At 42.0% G+C, this 16,301-nt stretch overlaps 1 protein-coding gene across 1 annotated transcript in view; it reads left to right on the forward strand.

The window, feature by feature from the left end:
* Window positions 1-16,301, forward strand: part of LOC115166459 (copine-5) — a 176,996-nt gene that overhangs the window by 49,742 nt on the left and 110,953 nt on the right. Inside the window, exons 4-7 of the mRNA XM_029720358.1 lie at window positions 1,049-1,053; window positions 2,998-3,037; window positions 3,895-3,909; window positions 4,112-4,191. Coding sequence (XP_029576218.1) covers window positions 1,049-1,053; window positions 2,998-3,037; window positions 3,895-3,909; window positions 4,112-4,191 — 140 coding nt within the window. The remainder of the gene's footprint in view (window positions 1-1,048; window positions 1,054-2,997; window positions 3,038-3,894; window positions 3,910-4,111; window positions 4,192-16,301) is intronic.

The raw sequence follows: 16,301 nt of genomic DNA on the forward strand, positions 1-16,301 counted from the left end.
ACTATATCCTCTTGCCCTCCTCCTCCCTCCTCCCTACTATATCCTCTTGCCCTTCTCCTCCCTCCTCCCTCCTCCTCCCTCCTCCCTACTATATCCTCTTGCCCTTCTCCTCCCTCCTCCCTCCTACCTACTATATCCTCTTTCCCTCCTCCTCCCTCCTCCCTCCTCCCTACTATATCCTCTTTCCCTCCTCCTCCCTCCTCCCCCCTCCCCTCCTCCCTCCTCCCTACTATATCCTCTTTCCTCCCCCTCCTCCTCCTCCTCCCTCCCTCCTCCCTCCTCCCTCCTCCCTACTATATCCTCTTTCCCCCCTCCTCCCTCCTCCCTCCTACCTACTATATCCTCTTTCCCTCTTCCTCCCTCTTCCATCCTCCCTACTATATCCTCTTTCCCTCCTCCTCCCTCCTCCCTCCTCCCTCCTCCCTCCTACCTACTATATCCTCTTGCCCTCCTCCTCCCTCCCTCCTCCTCCATCCTCCCTACTATATCCTCTTTCCCTCCTCCTCCCTCCTCCCTCCTCCCTCCTCCCTCCTCCCTCCCTCCTACCTACTATATCCTCTTTCCCTCCTCCTCCCTCCTCCCTCCTCCCTCCTCCATCCTGCCTACTATATCCTCTTTCCCTCCTCCTCCCTCCTCCCTCCTACCTACTATATCCTCTTTCCCTCCTCCTCCCTCCTCCATCCTCCCTACTATATCCTCTTTCCCTCCTCCTCCCTCCCTCCTCTTCCCTCCTCCCTCCTACCTACTATATCCTCTTTCCCTCCTCCTCCCTCCCTCCTCCTCCCTCCTCCCTCCTCCCTACTATAACCTCTTTCCCTCCTCCTCCCTCCTCCCTCCTCCCTACTATAACCTCTTTCCCTCCTCCCTCCTACCTACTATATCCTCTTTCCCTCCCCCTCCGTCCTACCTCCTCCTCTTGCATAACAGCCCCTCTCGTCGCCTTGAAAGGCCCAATCAGAGTGCAGGGCACAGGTGACACTTTATTAAGAGGCTTTGAGAATGGAGATCATTTCCTTATTCCCTTAACTCTCTCTGTACCTCACCTCAGTGCACGTCAACAAGGGGAAAGAAATGTAGAACAAAATAACTATAGTCTGTCTAGCGTTATCTTTCGCTTTCTACTGTGTAGAGACAGATGTCCTAATGGACTTCAGTAGCTAGCTACGTATCCACCGTGAAGAGACAGTTGCCCTCAAGAACTTCATGACATTGTAGCTAGCTACATATCCACTGTGAAGAAACAGAGGTCCTAATAGACTTTAGTAACTAGCTACGTATCCACCATGTAGAGACAGAGGCCTTCATGGACTTTATGATACTGTAGCTAGCCTCCCTCTGTTCATATCCAGCCTCTGTAGCTCTGTGATCAGTCCTCTGCAGCTCTGTAGTTAGTCCTCTGTAGCTCTGTCATCAGTCCTCTGTAGCTCTGTGATCAGTCCTCTGTAGCTCTGTCATCAGTCCTCTGTAGCTCAGTCATCAGTCCTCTGTAGCTCTGTCATCAGTCCTCTGCAGCTCTGTAGTTAGTCCTCTGTAGCTCAGTCATCAGTCCTCTGTAGCTCTGTCATCAGTCCTCTGTAGCTCAGTCATCAGTCCTCTGTAGCTCAGTCATCAGTTCTCTGTAGCTCAGTCATCAGTCCTCTGTAGCTCAGTCATCAGTCCTCTGTAGCTCTGTCATCAGTCTTCTAGCTCTGTCATTAGTCCTCTGTAGCTCAGTCATCAGTCCTCTGTAGCTCAGTCATCAGTCCTCTGTAGCTCTGTCATCAGTCCTCTAGCTCTGTAGTTAGTCCTCTGTAGCTCTGTCATTAGTCCTCTGTAGCTCTGTCATCAGTCCTCTGTAGCTCTGTCATCAGTCCTCTGTAGCGCTGTCATCAGTTCTCTGTAGCTCTGTCATCAGTTCTCTGTAGCTCTGTCATCAGTCCTCTGTAGCTCTGTTATCAGTCCTCTGTAGCTCTGTCATCAGTCATCTAGCTCTGTAGTTAGTCCTCTGTAGCTCTGTCATCAGTCCTCTGTAGCTCTGTCATCAGTCCTTTGTAGCTCTGTTATCAGTCCTCTGTAGCTCTGTCATCAGTCATCTGTAGCTCAGTCAGCAGTCCTCTGTAGCTCTGTCATCAGTCCTCTGTAGTTCTGTAGTTAGTCCTCTGTAGCTCTGTCATCAGTAGCTCTGTCATCAGTCCTCTATAGCTCTGTCATCAGTTCTTTGTATCTTTGTCATTAGTCCTCTGTAGCTCTGTCATCAGTTCTCTGTAGCTCTGTCATCAGTCCTCTGTAGCTCTGTTATCAGTCCTCTGTAGCTCTGTCATCAGTCCTCTGTAGCTCTGTCATCAGTCATCTAGCTCTGTAGTTAGTCCTCTGTAGCTCTGTCATCAGTCATCTAGCTCTGTAGTTAGTCCTCTGTAGCTCTGTAGTTAGTCCTCTGTAGCCCAGTCATCAGTCCTCTGTAGCTCTGTCATCAGTCCTCTGTAGTTAGTCCTCAGTAGCTCTGTAATTAGTCCTCTGCTGAACGTGTCAGAGGATATACTGTGACTTAACTTATTTTGGGTCCTTTACATATATAGTAACTCAGTCAGGGAATTGGAGGATGAGGATGGGTGGACAGTGGACACATTCAAGTTTAATTACTTTTAGCCAGTTTATCACCTGCAGCGGCTACTAAGACACATTTTTAAAAACGTTATTGTTTCTAAAGTGAATGGGTGAGTGACAGCAGGGGAGTCTTGGACAACAGTGAAAGGAAAATAGACTTCATTCATGAAGTGTAGAAGGATTAAGTGAAATAAGTGGTTTTACCGGTTAACCATTTGTCATTTCAAGTTAATATAAATTGATTTTGAGTGGCTTTCTGTTTGTCCAAATGTCATTGTATGAGGAATGATATCAAACCACTTTGGTTCTATTTATTAATGTTCAAACGCCAGCCAGTTAATAAGCCACAAATAGTTTTCTCTCCGGCTCCTGTCAGCGCTTGCCTCTTTAATGTGTGTTTCTTTCTGATTTCAGATATGATATCGATTCCAAAAGTCCAGATCTGGCAAAGCATGTAAGTGTAAAAGTTATCACTCTGTGCTCATGCCTTATAGTTGCTTGTTTTTTACTTTGCAAATCTATCCTCTATGAATTAAAAGTTTTGTTTTTAAAATGGGAACTTTTATTTTGAAATTCATCCCATTCCTTATTTTTGTTTCATGCAAATCAAAATCCATGTCATTCCAAAGCTCAAATAGGGCATAATAGTGCATTACTTCCCATAGTTTCACAATGTGGCCTTGCTGTCTGTCCGTGCGCCTTTTTATTTGTATAATAAATATAACATATTACTTTATGTATTGATAGAGAATAGCTTTCAGAAAAATCCAATAATACATATATTTTTGTGTGTCGTTATGATTTAACTGTAATTTGTCACACCATTATCAAAGCTTATCAAACCCATTTTCCGAACCTCTAGGCATGATGTATTGTACTCCAATGCTATTAGCAATGTACTCACAAGTAATGATGACCAATGGATGGTGCAGTGAAAAGCTTTGATAAGCAACCCATTGCTCACACATACACAATTATAATTATATGTGCAGCTAGCAGTTTGCATAATACCAGAATATTCATCATTATTTCCACATTTGTCATGACTATATTGTATTGTTTTGTACTCGCTTTTGTGTTAATAGCTCTCTCCTCTCACACAAAAACCACCTCCCTCTTCATCTCTTTATTTCTCTACCACCCTCTTCTCCACTTCTCTCCCTCTCTCCTGTTTTCTCGTGCCCTTGTTTTGATGATGGTGTTGTATGGTTTGAGTCTTGTGCCTACATGATGTGCTCTGTTGTTGTCTATGCTGCTGCCTGGTGTACTCCTCCTCTTCCTCCTCCTCCTCTTCCTCCTTCTCCCTGGAAGCCCTCCGACATTGACGTACGTGTTTGACTCCTCTGACAAACTTTATGCTTATAACAACGCCTATAATAAGGCTTATAACACACTGCTTAGCTCCATCCTAAGTTTACCAACTGTCCTTGTTACCCCGTCTCCCCCGTCTCCCCCGTCTCTCCCTGCTCCCTGTTTCCCCCGTCACGCCTCACTCCTCCGTCTTTCCCACCATCCCCTGTCCCTCCAGCAGGACTTCTTGGGGCAGGTGTTCTGTACTCTGGGAGAGATCGTAGGATCCCCCGCCAGTCGACTGGAGAAACCCCTGGCGTGAGTAGTGCTGCCCTTGGTTGATTGGTTGGTTGATTGATTGATTGATTGATTGATTGGTTGATTGATTGGTTGGCCTGTGTGGGTAAGTAGAATTGGTGTTAAACTGAGACTATGATGTTACTACGAGCATCAGAATGAACCGCAGAAGTTGCAGATGAACAAGATGCAAGATGATGCACTCACAGAGGATTTGAGCATGTACACGGCTGTGCTTCAATCTGCTACAGCGTGATAGCTATGAGACCAAAAGAGCAGAGAAGTTTAACCTTGCACTTAGTCTTTTTAATTATTATATCTTTTTTTAGTGGGTGGATCAGCTTTAATATTGCGGATAGATTGTTGCTTTCATCAATGTACATGTCTGAATCATTTCCAATCCTCCATATATTTTGGGGGTAAATACTCTATTTCTGATGTCCATCCAGTTTGATTTGTATTTGTAACTGTGCTATTTCACAAATGTTCTGAACCTATAAACATTTTACAGACCCTGTATGTTATACATTGGTTATCTTGTTGTTATTAGTCCCACCCTTCAGCTCCATTCAACCCCTCTCATCTGTCTCAACACCATCCATATTAGGATTTCTATCTGGTATACATTTTTCAACGGTGCTGTGATGTTTCACAAAAGTACTGAACCTTTCTATTCTCATAATTTCTACAGATTGTAAATTAAAGATAAACATGTTTGCTAAAATAATTATTATATTGATTGATTGGCTATGACTTTTCAAATCACCCAGTATTGCTATCTGCAGCGTTAGTTCTAGGTAAATGTTACAATTCTTCAGCCATTCCTGGACCTGTGACCAAAAACGAGCTACATATGGACAGTACCAAAATAAATCATCTAATGACTCCTCACAGCAGAATCTGCAAAGCTGGGAAGGTTGTATCCCCCGTATATATACAATTCTATTGGTTGCGAGAATTTTGTATAATCATTTAAATAAAACAATTATTCAGTTTTGAATCTGGCGTTGTTTTGCATGTCAATTCATGAACCATGTGCCATGGAATCGGTACATCGAAAATCTCTTCCCAACTATTTAGCAATTTATATGGCACAGCTGCCAATTTTTTGGTCCTTAAATGAAACTGGTATATATTTTTATTTATCACCATTTTCTTTAATCATTTTTGGTCTTTAATCCGACAGACAAGTTCCTTACTTTTTCCCCCTTCCACTTGCCTCTGCCATTTCTGTAGTAATGCTGCAATTAGCTGGTTGTAATTTTGGGTAGAGCAGACATTTTCATGTGTGTGTGTTAGCTGCATGTGTGACATAACTCCACCAGTCCTATTTATAATATCATTTACAAAGATTATTCCTTTTTTATTTTGTTGAAAAATATGTCTTTTTTTATCAGTTCGTATATTTGAGTTTAACCATAATATTTGTTGTATTATTTGTTGTCTTTTCAGGTGGATTAAACTTAAATTACAACCAACTTTCTAAGGCTTGTTTAAAAAATAACGATATTTTGGAGATTATTTCATTTTCAAATTACCGAAAGTGAGCGGTTGTAATCTGAATAAAGGGGAAAAGGCCATTCTTGAACATGAGGTGAGACATTCTTGCTAATTTACTAGAGAACCATTTTGGATTGAAGTATAACTTTTGTATGACTGATGCCTTTAGTGAGAGATCTAATGCTTTCATATTTAATCATTTCTGCCCTCCGAATTCATATTCATTATATAAATAGGCCCTTTTAATTTTGTCTGGCATGCCATTCCAAATAAAATGTTATATTTTTTGTTCATATCATTTAAAAAGCAGGTCACTAGGTGTAAGAAAAACAATAAGCAAATAGGTAAACTGTGTTATGACTAAAGAGTTAATCAGGGTGATTTTTCCACAAATAGACAGGTGTTTTCCTTTCCATGGTAGCAAGATCTTATCTATTTTTGCTAACTTTTTATAAAAATGTATTGGAGTGAGATCATTTCTTTCTTTCGGGATATGTTTACCGAGTATGTCCACATCCCCGTCAGACCATTTTATTGGTAGACTATATGATAATGTAAAAGTTGAATTGTTTCGTGATCCAATACCTAATATAGTACACTTATCATAATTTGCTTTTAATCCAGAGAGGTTAGAAAAAGTATCTAGATCCTCTATGAGGCTGTGGAGGGATTCTAATTGTGGATTTAAAAGAAAACATGAATCATTAATAAACATTAATATCAAAAACGTTTGGTATACTTCCACTGGTATGCCATCCAGCCCTGGAGTTTTCCAGCCTTAAAGGCTTTTATTGCATCAAGAAGTTCCCCCTCTGAGTCTTTCTGTACAGATGTTAATTTTACATTATTAATAGAAAAAAAATCCATACAATTAGCTTCGGTTAGTGGAGATGGAGGAGACTGAAACGAAAACATATTCTTAAAGTACTTTCCTTCCTCTTTCAAAACATTGTTCGGTGAATCATGAGTGACTCCATCATTTGTAACAAGTTTCAGTAAAACAAATTGGTAGCATTTCTATGTTGAAGATTGAAAAATAATTTGGTGCGTTTTTCCCCATATTCCATCCAGTTCACTTTATTTTAATAATATATTACACTGAATCTTTCTTGAATAAGTTCCTCCATTTGTTTTTGTTTTCCCTCTAACTTACTCTGAGCCTCTATGGTAGTTTTTTATTGCTATCTATCTGTTCTGTTAGTCCTTCAATGTACTTTGTTAATATGGAGTCTTTTGACCTAAATTGCTTTTGTTTTATAGATGAGTACTGAACTGCATGGCCTCTAAAGACACATTTAAAAGTGTCCCATACAATAAGGGGATCTGCTGTACCTATGCTATGTCTGAAAAAGTCAGTTAGAAATTCTTCTGTCCTAGTTATCATCCAGTAGGCTTTGATTACATTTGCAATATCCTCGCCCACGTGGAAATTCTGTAAGAGTAATATACATGCCAATTATCTGATGATGCGATTGCATTCTGTTCCCTATCAAAACTTTTTTAAACTTCTGGTGCCAGAGAGAATGACATAAGAAAGTAATCAAGACGACTAGCTCGTGCTTAGTCTTAGCAGAAATCAGCCCGATATCGCTGTTTACTTGGTGTATCACTGACTCTACCTTTAACTAACCCTTGGTTCTGTTCTAATACCCACACTAGCACACCACGTAGTCTTAGAATGAAACACTATATTTAGCATGCATGGCCCTCGTTCCGTTGCATCGCCATCCCAGTGGCTCTTAGAGAGAGTTCCCTAACAACCAACCACTTGGGTCAATCAACAGTAACACTGAAACCCCAAATGACCTTGCTCCGCCTCAAGAGCTGAACTGTGTTCAGTCATGGAGTCAAATTGTACTTGCACCAGTTGCTGTGTGCTTGACTTTCTCCACGTCGCCCACTAGATCATGAAGAGCACCATTGGCTCTCTATATACGAGGCTGTTCATTGGAACGTAACACAGCCAGCCAGCGCTTTCATTGGCTTCCCTGTGTTCTAGAGTGTGTCCCAAATTGCGCTATTCCCTATACTGTATATATTCCCTATATAGTGCACTACTTCTGCACAATAAAAGGCATGGGAGGCCATTTGGGACAATGCCCTAGACTCTAGCTGTGGGATGGTGACTGTCGTCTATAGCCATCTGTAGAGTAATATGTCTATCATCTATAGCCATCTGTGGAGTACTATGTCTGTCGTCTATAGCCATCTGTGGAGTAATATGTCTGTCGTCTATAGCCATCTGTGGAGTAATATGTCTGTCGTCTATAGCCATCTGTGGAGTAATATGTCTGTCATCTATAGCCATCTGTGGAGTAATATGTCTGTCGTCTATAGCCATCTGTGGAGTAATATGTCTGTCGTCTATAGCCATCTGTGGAGTAATATGTCTGTCATCTATAGCCATCTGTGGAGTAATATGTCTGTCATCTATAGCCATCTGTGGAGTAATATGTCTGTCGTCTATAGCCATCTGTGGAGTAATATGTCTGTCGTCTATAGCCATCTGTGGAGTAATATGTCTGTCGTCTATAGCCATCTGTGGAGTAATATGTCTGTCGTCTATAGCCATCTGTGGAGTAATATGTCTGTCGTCTATAGCCATCTGTGGAGTACTTGATGTGTTCAGATTAGACTGGTGTGCGTTGATGGCGCTAGTAATTGAACAGGACCGGGGGCTTCCTGTGTGTGTGTGTGTGTGTGGGTGTGTTTGTGTGTGTGCCTGCCTGCCTGCCTGCCTGCAGTAACACTGTTACTGTCATTAGGGAAGCAATCTGCTATGCAGAGACACCCTCTAATAGAGACGCACTGTCAACATGAGAGACAGACAGAGACACACCCTCGAATAGAGACACACTGTCAACATGAGAGACAGACAGAGAGACACCATCTAATAGAGACGCACTGTCAACATGAGAGACACCATCTAATAGAGACACACTGTCAACATGAGAGACAGACAGAGAGACACCATCTAATAGAGACACACTGTCAACATGAGAGACAGAGAGACACCATCTAATAGAGACGCACTGTCAACATGAGAGACAGACAGAGAGACACCATCTAATAGAGACACACTGTCAACATGAGAGCCAGACAGAGAGACACCATAAAATAGAGACACACTGTCAACATGAGAGACAGAGAGACACCATCTAATAGAGACACACTGTCAACATGAGAGACAGACAGAGAGACACCATCTAATAGAGACACACTGTCAACATGAGAGACAGACAGAGAGACACCATCTAACAGAGACACACTGTCAACATGAGAGACAGACATACCAGCAACGCAGTGCAGAGCTATTAGTAGCTACTGCAGTTTATTATAGATCTGTGTTTTTCTATCTGTTTTTCCATTGTTATTTGAACCTCAGTTTAGTTTCAGTTAGTTTTCAGACCTGATTTGCAAGTTATTATTTAGTTTCAGTTGTTTAAAAAAAATATGTATATATTTCATTTTTGTTTTAATATAATTTAGTTTCAGTTTTAGTTGTAGTATTAGGGACAGAAAGCATGCATGGGAGGCTAGGAGCCATTTGTGTAATTTTGGATAAAGTGATCTAACTCCACCAGTCCTATTTATATAATTTACAAAGATTATACCATGTTTTTTTTTAATCAATTAGTATATTTGCGTTTAACCATACTATTTGTTGCTATATTTGTTCTGTATTTTCTGGTGGATTAAATAAAAATTGCAACCTAACTTTCTATGGCTTGTTTTAAAATAGCAATATTTTGGAGATGATTTCGTTTTCAAATAACCGAAAGTGAGAGGTTGTAGTCTGAATAAAGTGAGAGGTTGTAATCTGAATAAAGTGAGAGGTTGTAATCTGAATAAAGGGAAAAAGGCCATTCTTGAACACGTGGTGAGCCATTCTTACTAATCTGCTAGAGAACCAGTTCGGATTTAAGTATAGCTTTTGTATGACTGAAGCCTTTAGTGAGAGGTCTAATGCTTTAATATTGAATCATTTCCAAATTCATATTCATTATATAAATAGGCCTGTTTCATTTTGTCTAGTGGGAGATCTGAATCTGGATTGGTTGATGCCAGTATCTGATAGGCTGAAAGATATTTGTTTTGAGCTAAATCTAACTCAGCTGAACTAAACCAACTCGTCCTAACTGGAAACTCTAGTGCCATACTAGACAAAATGGAAACTCTAGTGCCCTAGTAGACAAAATGGAAACTCTAGTTCCATAGTAGACAAAATGGAAACTCTAGTGCCATAGTAGACAAAATGGAAACTCTAGTCCCCTAGTAGACAAAATGGAAACTCTAGTGCCCTAGTAGACAAAATGGAAACTCTAGTCCCCTAGTAGACAAAATGGAAACTCTAGTCCCCTAGTAGACAAAATGGAAACTCTAGTCCCCTAGTAGACAAAATGGAAACTCTAGTGCCATAGTAGACAAAATGGAAACTCTAGTTCCATAGTAGACAAAATGGAAACTCTAGTTCCATAGTAGACAAAATGGAAACTCTAGTGCCCTAGTAGACAAAATGGAAACTCTAGTTCCATAGTAGACAAAATGGAAACTCTAGTGCCCTAGTAGACAAAATGGAAACTCTAGTTCCATAGTAGACAAAATGGAAACTCTAGTGCCCTAGTAGACAAAATGGAAACTCTAGTGCCATACTAGACAAAATGGAAACTCTAGTCCCCTAGTAGACAAAATGGAAACTCTAGTGTCATAGTAGACAAAATGGAAACTCTAGTCCCCTAGTAGACAAAATGGAAACTCTAGTGCCATAGTAGACAAAATGGAAACTCTAGTGCCCTAGTAGACAAAATGGAAACTCTAGTCCCCTAGTAGACAAAATGGAAACTCTAGTCCCCTAGTAGACAAAATGGAAACTCTAGTCCCCTAGTAGACAAAATGGAAACTCTAGTGCCATAGTAGACAAAATGGAAACTCTAGTTCCATAGTAGACAAAATGGAAACTCTCGTCCCCTAGTAGACAAAATGGAAATGTATGGTGCTTTTTATAATGGGGCAGCAGGTAGCCTAGTGGTTAGAGCCTTGGACTGAAAGGTTGCAAGATCGAATCCCCGAGCTGACAAGGTAAAAATCTGTTGTTCTGGACCTGAACAAGGCAGTTCACCCACTGTTCCTAGGCTGTCACTGAACATAAGAATTTGGTCTTAACTGACTTGCCTAGTTAAAAAAAAAAAAACATTATTAAAGACACTCACATACTTTATTTTCATTTCAACCACTTGATGTCTATGATGTACTAGGTGCTTTGCTAAAGAACGATGTTAAAACAACCATAGGGGCTTATTCACTTGATCCCTTCTTACTGCAGCTCTCAGCCCTACTTACTGCAGCTCTCAGCCCTACTATCTGCAGCTCTCAGCCCTACTATCTGCAGCTCTCAGCCCTACTATCTGCAGCTCTCAGCCCTACTTACTGCAGCTCTCAGCCCTACTTACTGCAGCTCTCAGCCCTACTATCTGCAGCTCTCTGCCCTACTATCTGCAGCTCTCTGCCCTACTATCTGCAGCTCTCTGCCCTACTATCTGCAGCTCTCAGCCCTACTTACTGCAGCTCTCAGCCCTACTATCTGCAGCTCTCAGCCCTACTTACTGCAGCTCTCAGCCCTACTTACTGCAGCTCGCAGCCCTACTTACTGCAGCTCTCAGCCCTACTATCTGCAGCTCTCAGCCCTACTTACTGCAGCTCTCAGCCCTACTATCTGCAGCTCTCAGCCCTACTATCTGCAGCTCTCAGCCCTACTTACTGCAGCTCTCAGCCCTACTTACTGCAGCTCTCAGCCCTACTTACTGCAGCTCTCAGCCCTACTTACTGCAGCTCGCAGCCCTACTATCTGCAGCTCTCAGCCCTACTTACTGCAGCTCTCAGCCCTACTTACTGCAGCTCTCAGCCCTACTTACTGCAGCTCTCTGCCCTACTATCTGCAGCTCTCTGCCCTACTATCTGCAGCTCTCTGCCCTACTATCTGCAGCTCTCTGCCCTACTATCTGCAGCTCTCTTCCCCACTTACTGCAGTTCTCTGCCCACTTACTGCAGTTCTCTGCCCTACTTACTGCAGAACCACTGACCTATATTCTTTACTTGACTATCGTTTCTGGCGTTATCCCTAAGATCTGGAAAGCGGCACATGTCCTCCCCCTACATTAATGAGGAGATCCTTCTGTCCAATTTCCAAATTAGTTGGAAATTGGTTTTTGAATCCCTGGCCAACTGTCAGCTAAGAACTTTTTAAACTTCTCACTCTATTCTTAATGTGCACCAGTCTGGTTTCAGAACTGGACGTAGCACCGTTCCAGCTGCTATGTTTGTTTTAGATTGTGTTAAATTGCTTAGATCATAAAAATCATTCTTCTGCCTTATTTTTAGACTTTTCCAAGGCCTTTGACACTGTTGACCAGAATTATCTGTCAGAGAGGACACAATGTGTGTCACGGGTGTCGTAGGGTGTAGACCAAAACACAGCGGGAAAATGTATACTCATCGTCTTTTTATTAGTGAAGAAGGAAAACACAAACAACGTATACAAAAACAAACGAACTAGACAGTCTCGTCAGGCACACAGCAAAACAAGAAACAATCTCCCACAATTCCCAAAACAAACACACTCCTAAATATAGGACCTTCAATCAGAGGCAACGATAGACAGCTGCCTCCAATTGAAGGCCCCAATTCCCATTACCAAAACATAGAAATACAAACGCCTAGACAGAACATAGAAATAAACTAACATAGAACGATAACCCAAAAACCCCGGAATACATAAATCAAATACCCCTCTACATACACAACCACCCCGAACCATATAAACCAAATACCCCCTCTACATGAACACATACACAAACGCACCCAGAACCATATAAAACAAATACCCCCTGCCACGTCCTGACTAAACTATAAGAACAAATAACCCCTTTACTGGTCAGGACGTGACAATGTGTGATTTCTGATGGTGTTAAGTTTAATTTCCTGGATAGGTGTACCACAGGGGTCAATATTGGGACCTGTCCTCTTTACTATTTTTTATTGATATTTATTTTATATATTTACATTTTATTTATTTTGACCCCCTTTTTCTCCCAATTTCAATTATGATCTTGTATCATTGCTGCAACTTGAGTCAGGCGTCCTCTAAAACATGACCCACCAAACCACGCTACTTAACCAGGAAGCCAGCCACACCAATGTGTTGGAGCAAACACCGTTCAACTGGCGACCAAAGTCAGCCTGCAGGCGCCCGGCCCGCCACAAGGAGTCGCTAGAGCACAATGAGCCAATTAAAGCCCCCCCAGCCAAACCCTCCCCTATGCCATTGTCCCAACTGTTGGCCAGGTTATGTTAGAGCTGCAAAATAACTTTGTTGCCTTACAGAAAACCCTGGTTGGTTTAAAACTTGTACTTAATGCGGGCAAGACTAAATACATGTTGTTCTCTAATTCTGGCAAAAATATTTCAGTTGGGCATACATATTTATTCACTGGATGGTTTTCCCATCGATCAGGTTCCTGCCTATAAATATTTGGGCATTTGGATTGACAAAGATGTCATGTTTAAAAAACCATACAGGTGAGCTAGTTAAAAAGCTATGATTTTAAAGTGGACATCTTTTTTTAAATAGATCTTGCCTCTCCCTAAATAGCAGGAAGCAGATTGTACAGTCAACTTTCCTGCCAGTTCTTGACTATGGTGACACCATTTACCAGATTGCAGCTGCCACTACTCTTAAACCTTTGGATGCTGTCTACCATAGCGCCCTTTGCTTTATCACGGGTGACAGTTTTAATATTCATCACTGCATCCTGTATCAAACGGTTGGCTGTTCCACATTTAAAGTCCCGTAGATCACTTCACTATTCCCTTTTTGTTTACAAAGCTCTACTACACAAGCTTCCAACTTACCTAACTTCATCGCCAAAGTATAAAATAATGAGTTACCAAACCAGCTCGCAGGATTGGTTAACTCTTGAGGTCCCTCAGGTCTTGACCAATTTAGGTAAATCCTCCTTTAGTTTTAGTGCTCCCCATTGTTGTTGGAATAACCTGCAAAATTCCTCACATCTTGATTCCCTGGTGCAGCTAGGGAAGTTTAGGACTGTGGTGTTAAATGAATGAATTGATGATTGCAGTTGTTTCAATTGATTGTAATGGTTTATCTGCTGAAATTGTAGTATTGTAATTGTAGCATTGTATTTTTTTTATTATTCTTCTTATTTTATTTGGAATGCTAATTTTCTTGATTGTGAAAATGTTTGTAGTCAGGGAATAAAACCCTGGTCTCAATTGGGATCCCCTGACTAAATAAAGGTCCACTTATCAGTACGTTTGTAACAACCTAAACATTACGGCTATTCGATCAAGCATCACGTAGCAAAATTAGCAAATACATTTTACGTTGACCAAATTCGACACTCTCTCAAATCCCCACTTCCTCTGCTACTCGCTGTATTTTCATGGGGACAGATTTGGGGGATGAGTCAAGCCTCTCGCTTCTCCTCGTCCTCTTTGAAGCAATTCGGGCCTGTTTTAAACATTGCCATCTCCTGTCTGCATTTACCCACCAGCTTCAATAGCTTGAATATCGCCCCAAAAAAACATGAAAACGCCATTTAAAACCCCATTAGCTGTTTGCCGAAAGCTTAGAAAAAAAGTTAAACTCAACATAATTCGTGATTCATTAAAACCTCACTCAACACTATGAGTGAGCTATACAGAAACTGCAACTGATGCTGGAAAGCTGTCTCTGAGAAATGTGTGTGCGTGTGCGTGTGCGTGTGCGTGTGCGTGTGCGTGTGTGTGTGTGTGTGTGTGTGTGTAATGTACTGAACATGTACACTGTGTGTGCACTTCCCTTGCAGCAAAGCAAAGTCCAAACTGCAGTAGAAGTTGATCGATGTTGCTCCAGTTCTGCTGTGTTGCAGTGAGCCCGGGCTGGGCTGCCAGTGGACAGTGTGGTAGTGTTGTGGTGCTGTGTTGCAGTGAGCCCGGGCTGGGCTGCCAGTGGACAGTGTGGTAGTGTTGTGGTGCTGTGTTGCAGTGAGCCCGGGCTGGGCTGCCAGTGGACAGTGTGGTAGTGTTGTGGTGCTGTGTTGCAGTGAGCCCGGGCTGGGCTGCCAGTGGACAGTGTGGTAGTGTTGTGGTGCTGTGTTGCAGTGAGCCCGGGCTGGGCTGCCAGTGGACAGTGTGGTAGTGTTGTGGTGCTGTGTTGCAGTGAGCCCAGGCTGGGCTGCCAGTGGACAGTGTGGTAGTGTTGTGGTGCTGTGTTGCAGTGAGCCCGGGCTGGGCTGCCAGTGGACAGTGTGGTAGTGTTGTGGTGCTGTGTTGCAGTGAGCCCGGGCTGGGCTGCCAGTGGACAGTGTTGTGGTGCTGTGTTGCAGTGAGCCCGGGCTGGGCTGCCAGTGGACAGTGTGGTAGTGGATTAGTGTCGTGCGGCTGTGTGTTGATGTTTCCCTTCAGTTGTGAATAAGAGGATCAGGACAGCTTGTTTAGCAGAATGGTGTTTAGCAGAATGGTGTTTAGCAGAATGGTGTTTACCAGTATGGTGTTTACCAGTATGGTGTTTACCAGTATGGTGTTTACCAGTATGGTGTTTATCAGAATGGTGTTTACCAGTATGGTGTTTACCAGTATGGTGTTTATCAGAATGGTGTTTATCAGAATGGTGTTTGTCAGAATGGTGTTTACCAGTATGGTGTTTACCAGTATGGTGTTTATCAGAATGGTGTTTATCAGAATGGTGTTTACCAGTATGGTGTTTACCAGTATGGTGTTTAGCAGAATGGTGTTTACCAGTATGGTGTTTATCAGAATGGTGTTTGTCAGAATGGTGTTTATCAGAATGGTGTTTACCAGTATGGTGTTTATCAGAATGGTGTTTGTCAGAATGGTGTTTACCAGTATGGTGTTTATCAGAATGGTGTTTACCAGTATGGTGTTTATCAGAATGGTGTTTGTCAGAATGGTGTTTATCAGAATGGTGTTTACCAGTATGGTGTTTACCAGTATGGTGTTTAGCAGAATGGTGTTTACCAGTATGGTGTTTATCAGAATGGTGTTTGTCAGAATGGTGTTTATCAGAATGGTGTTTACCAGTATGGTGTTTACCAGTATGGTGTTTAGCAGAATGGTGTTTACCAGTATGGTGTTTATCAGAATGGTGTTTGTCAGAATGGTGTTTATCAGAATGGTGTTTACCAGTATGGTGTTTATCAGAATGGTGTTTGTCAGAATGGTGTTTACCAGTATGGTGTTTATCAGAATGGTGTTTACCAGTATGGTGTTTATCAGAATGGTGTTTGTCAGAATGGTGTTTATCAGAATGGTGTTTACCAGTATGGTGTTTATCAGAATGGTGTTTGTCAGAATGGTGTTTACCAGTATGGTGTTTACCAGTATGGTGTTTATCAGAATGGTGTTTGTCAGAATGGTGTTTACCAGTATGGTGTTTACCAGTATGGTGTTTATCAGAATGGTGTTTGTCAGAATAGTGTTTACCAGTATGGTGTTTACCAGAAGGGTGTTTACCAGTATTATGTTTAACAGTATGGTGTTTACCAGTATGGTTTTTATCCGAATGGTGTTTATCAGAATGGTGTTTACCAGTATGGTGTTTACCAGAAGGGTGT

This window comes from Salmo trutta, chromosome 28 (genome assembly GCF_901001165.1).
Source record: "Salmo trutta chromosome 28, fSalTru1.1, whole genome shotgun sequence".
Lineage (NCBI taxonomy): Eukaryota > Metazoa > Chordata > Actinopteri > Salmoniformes > Salmonidae > Salmo > Salmo trutta.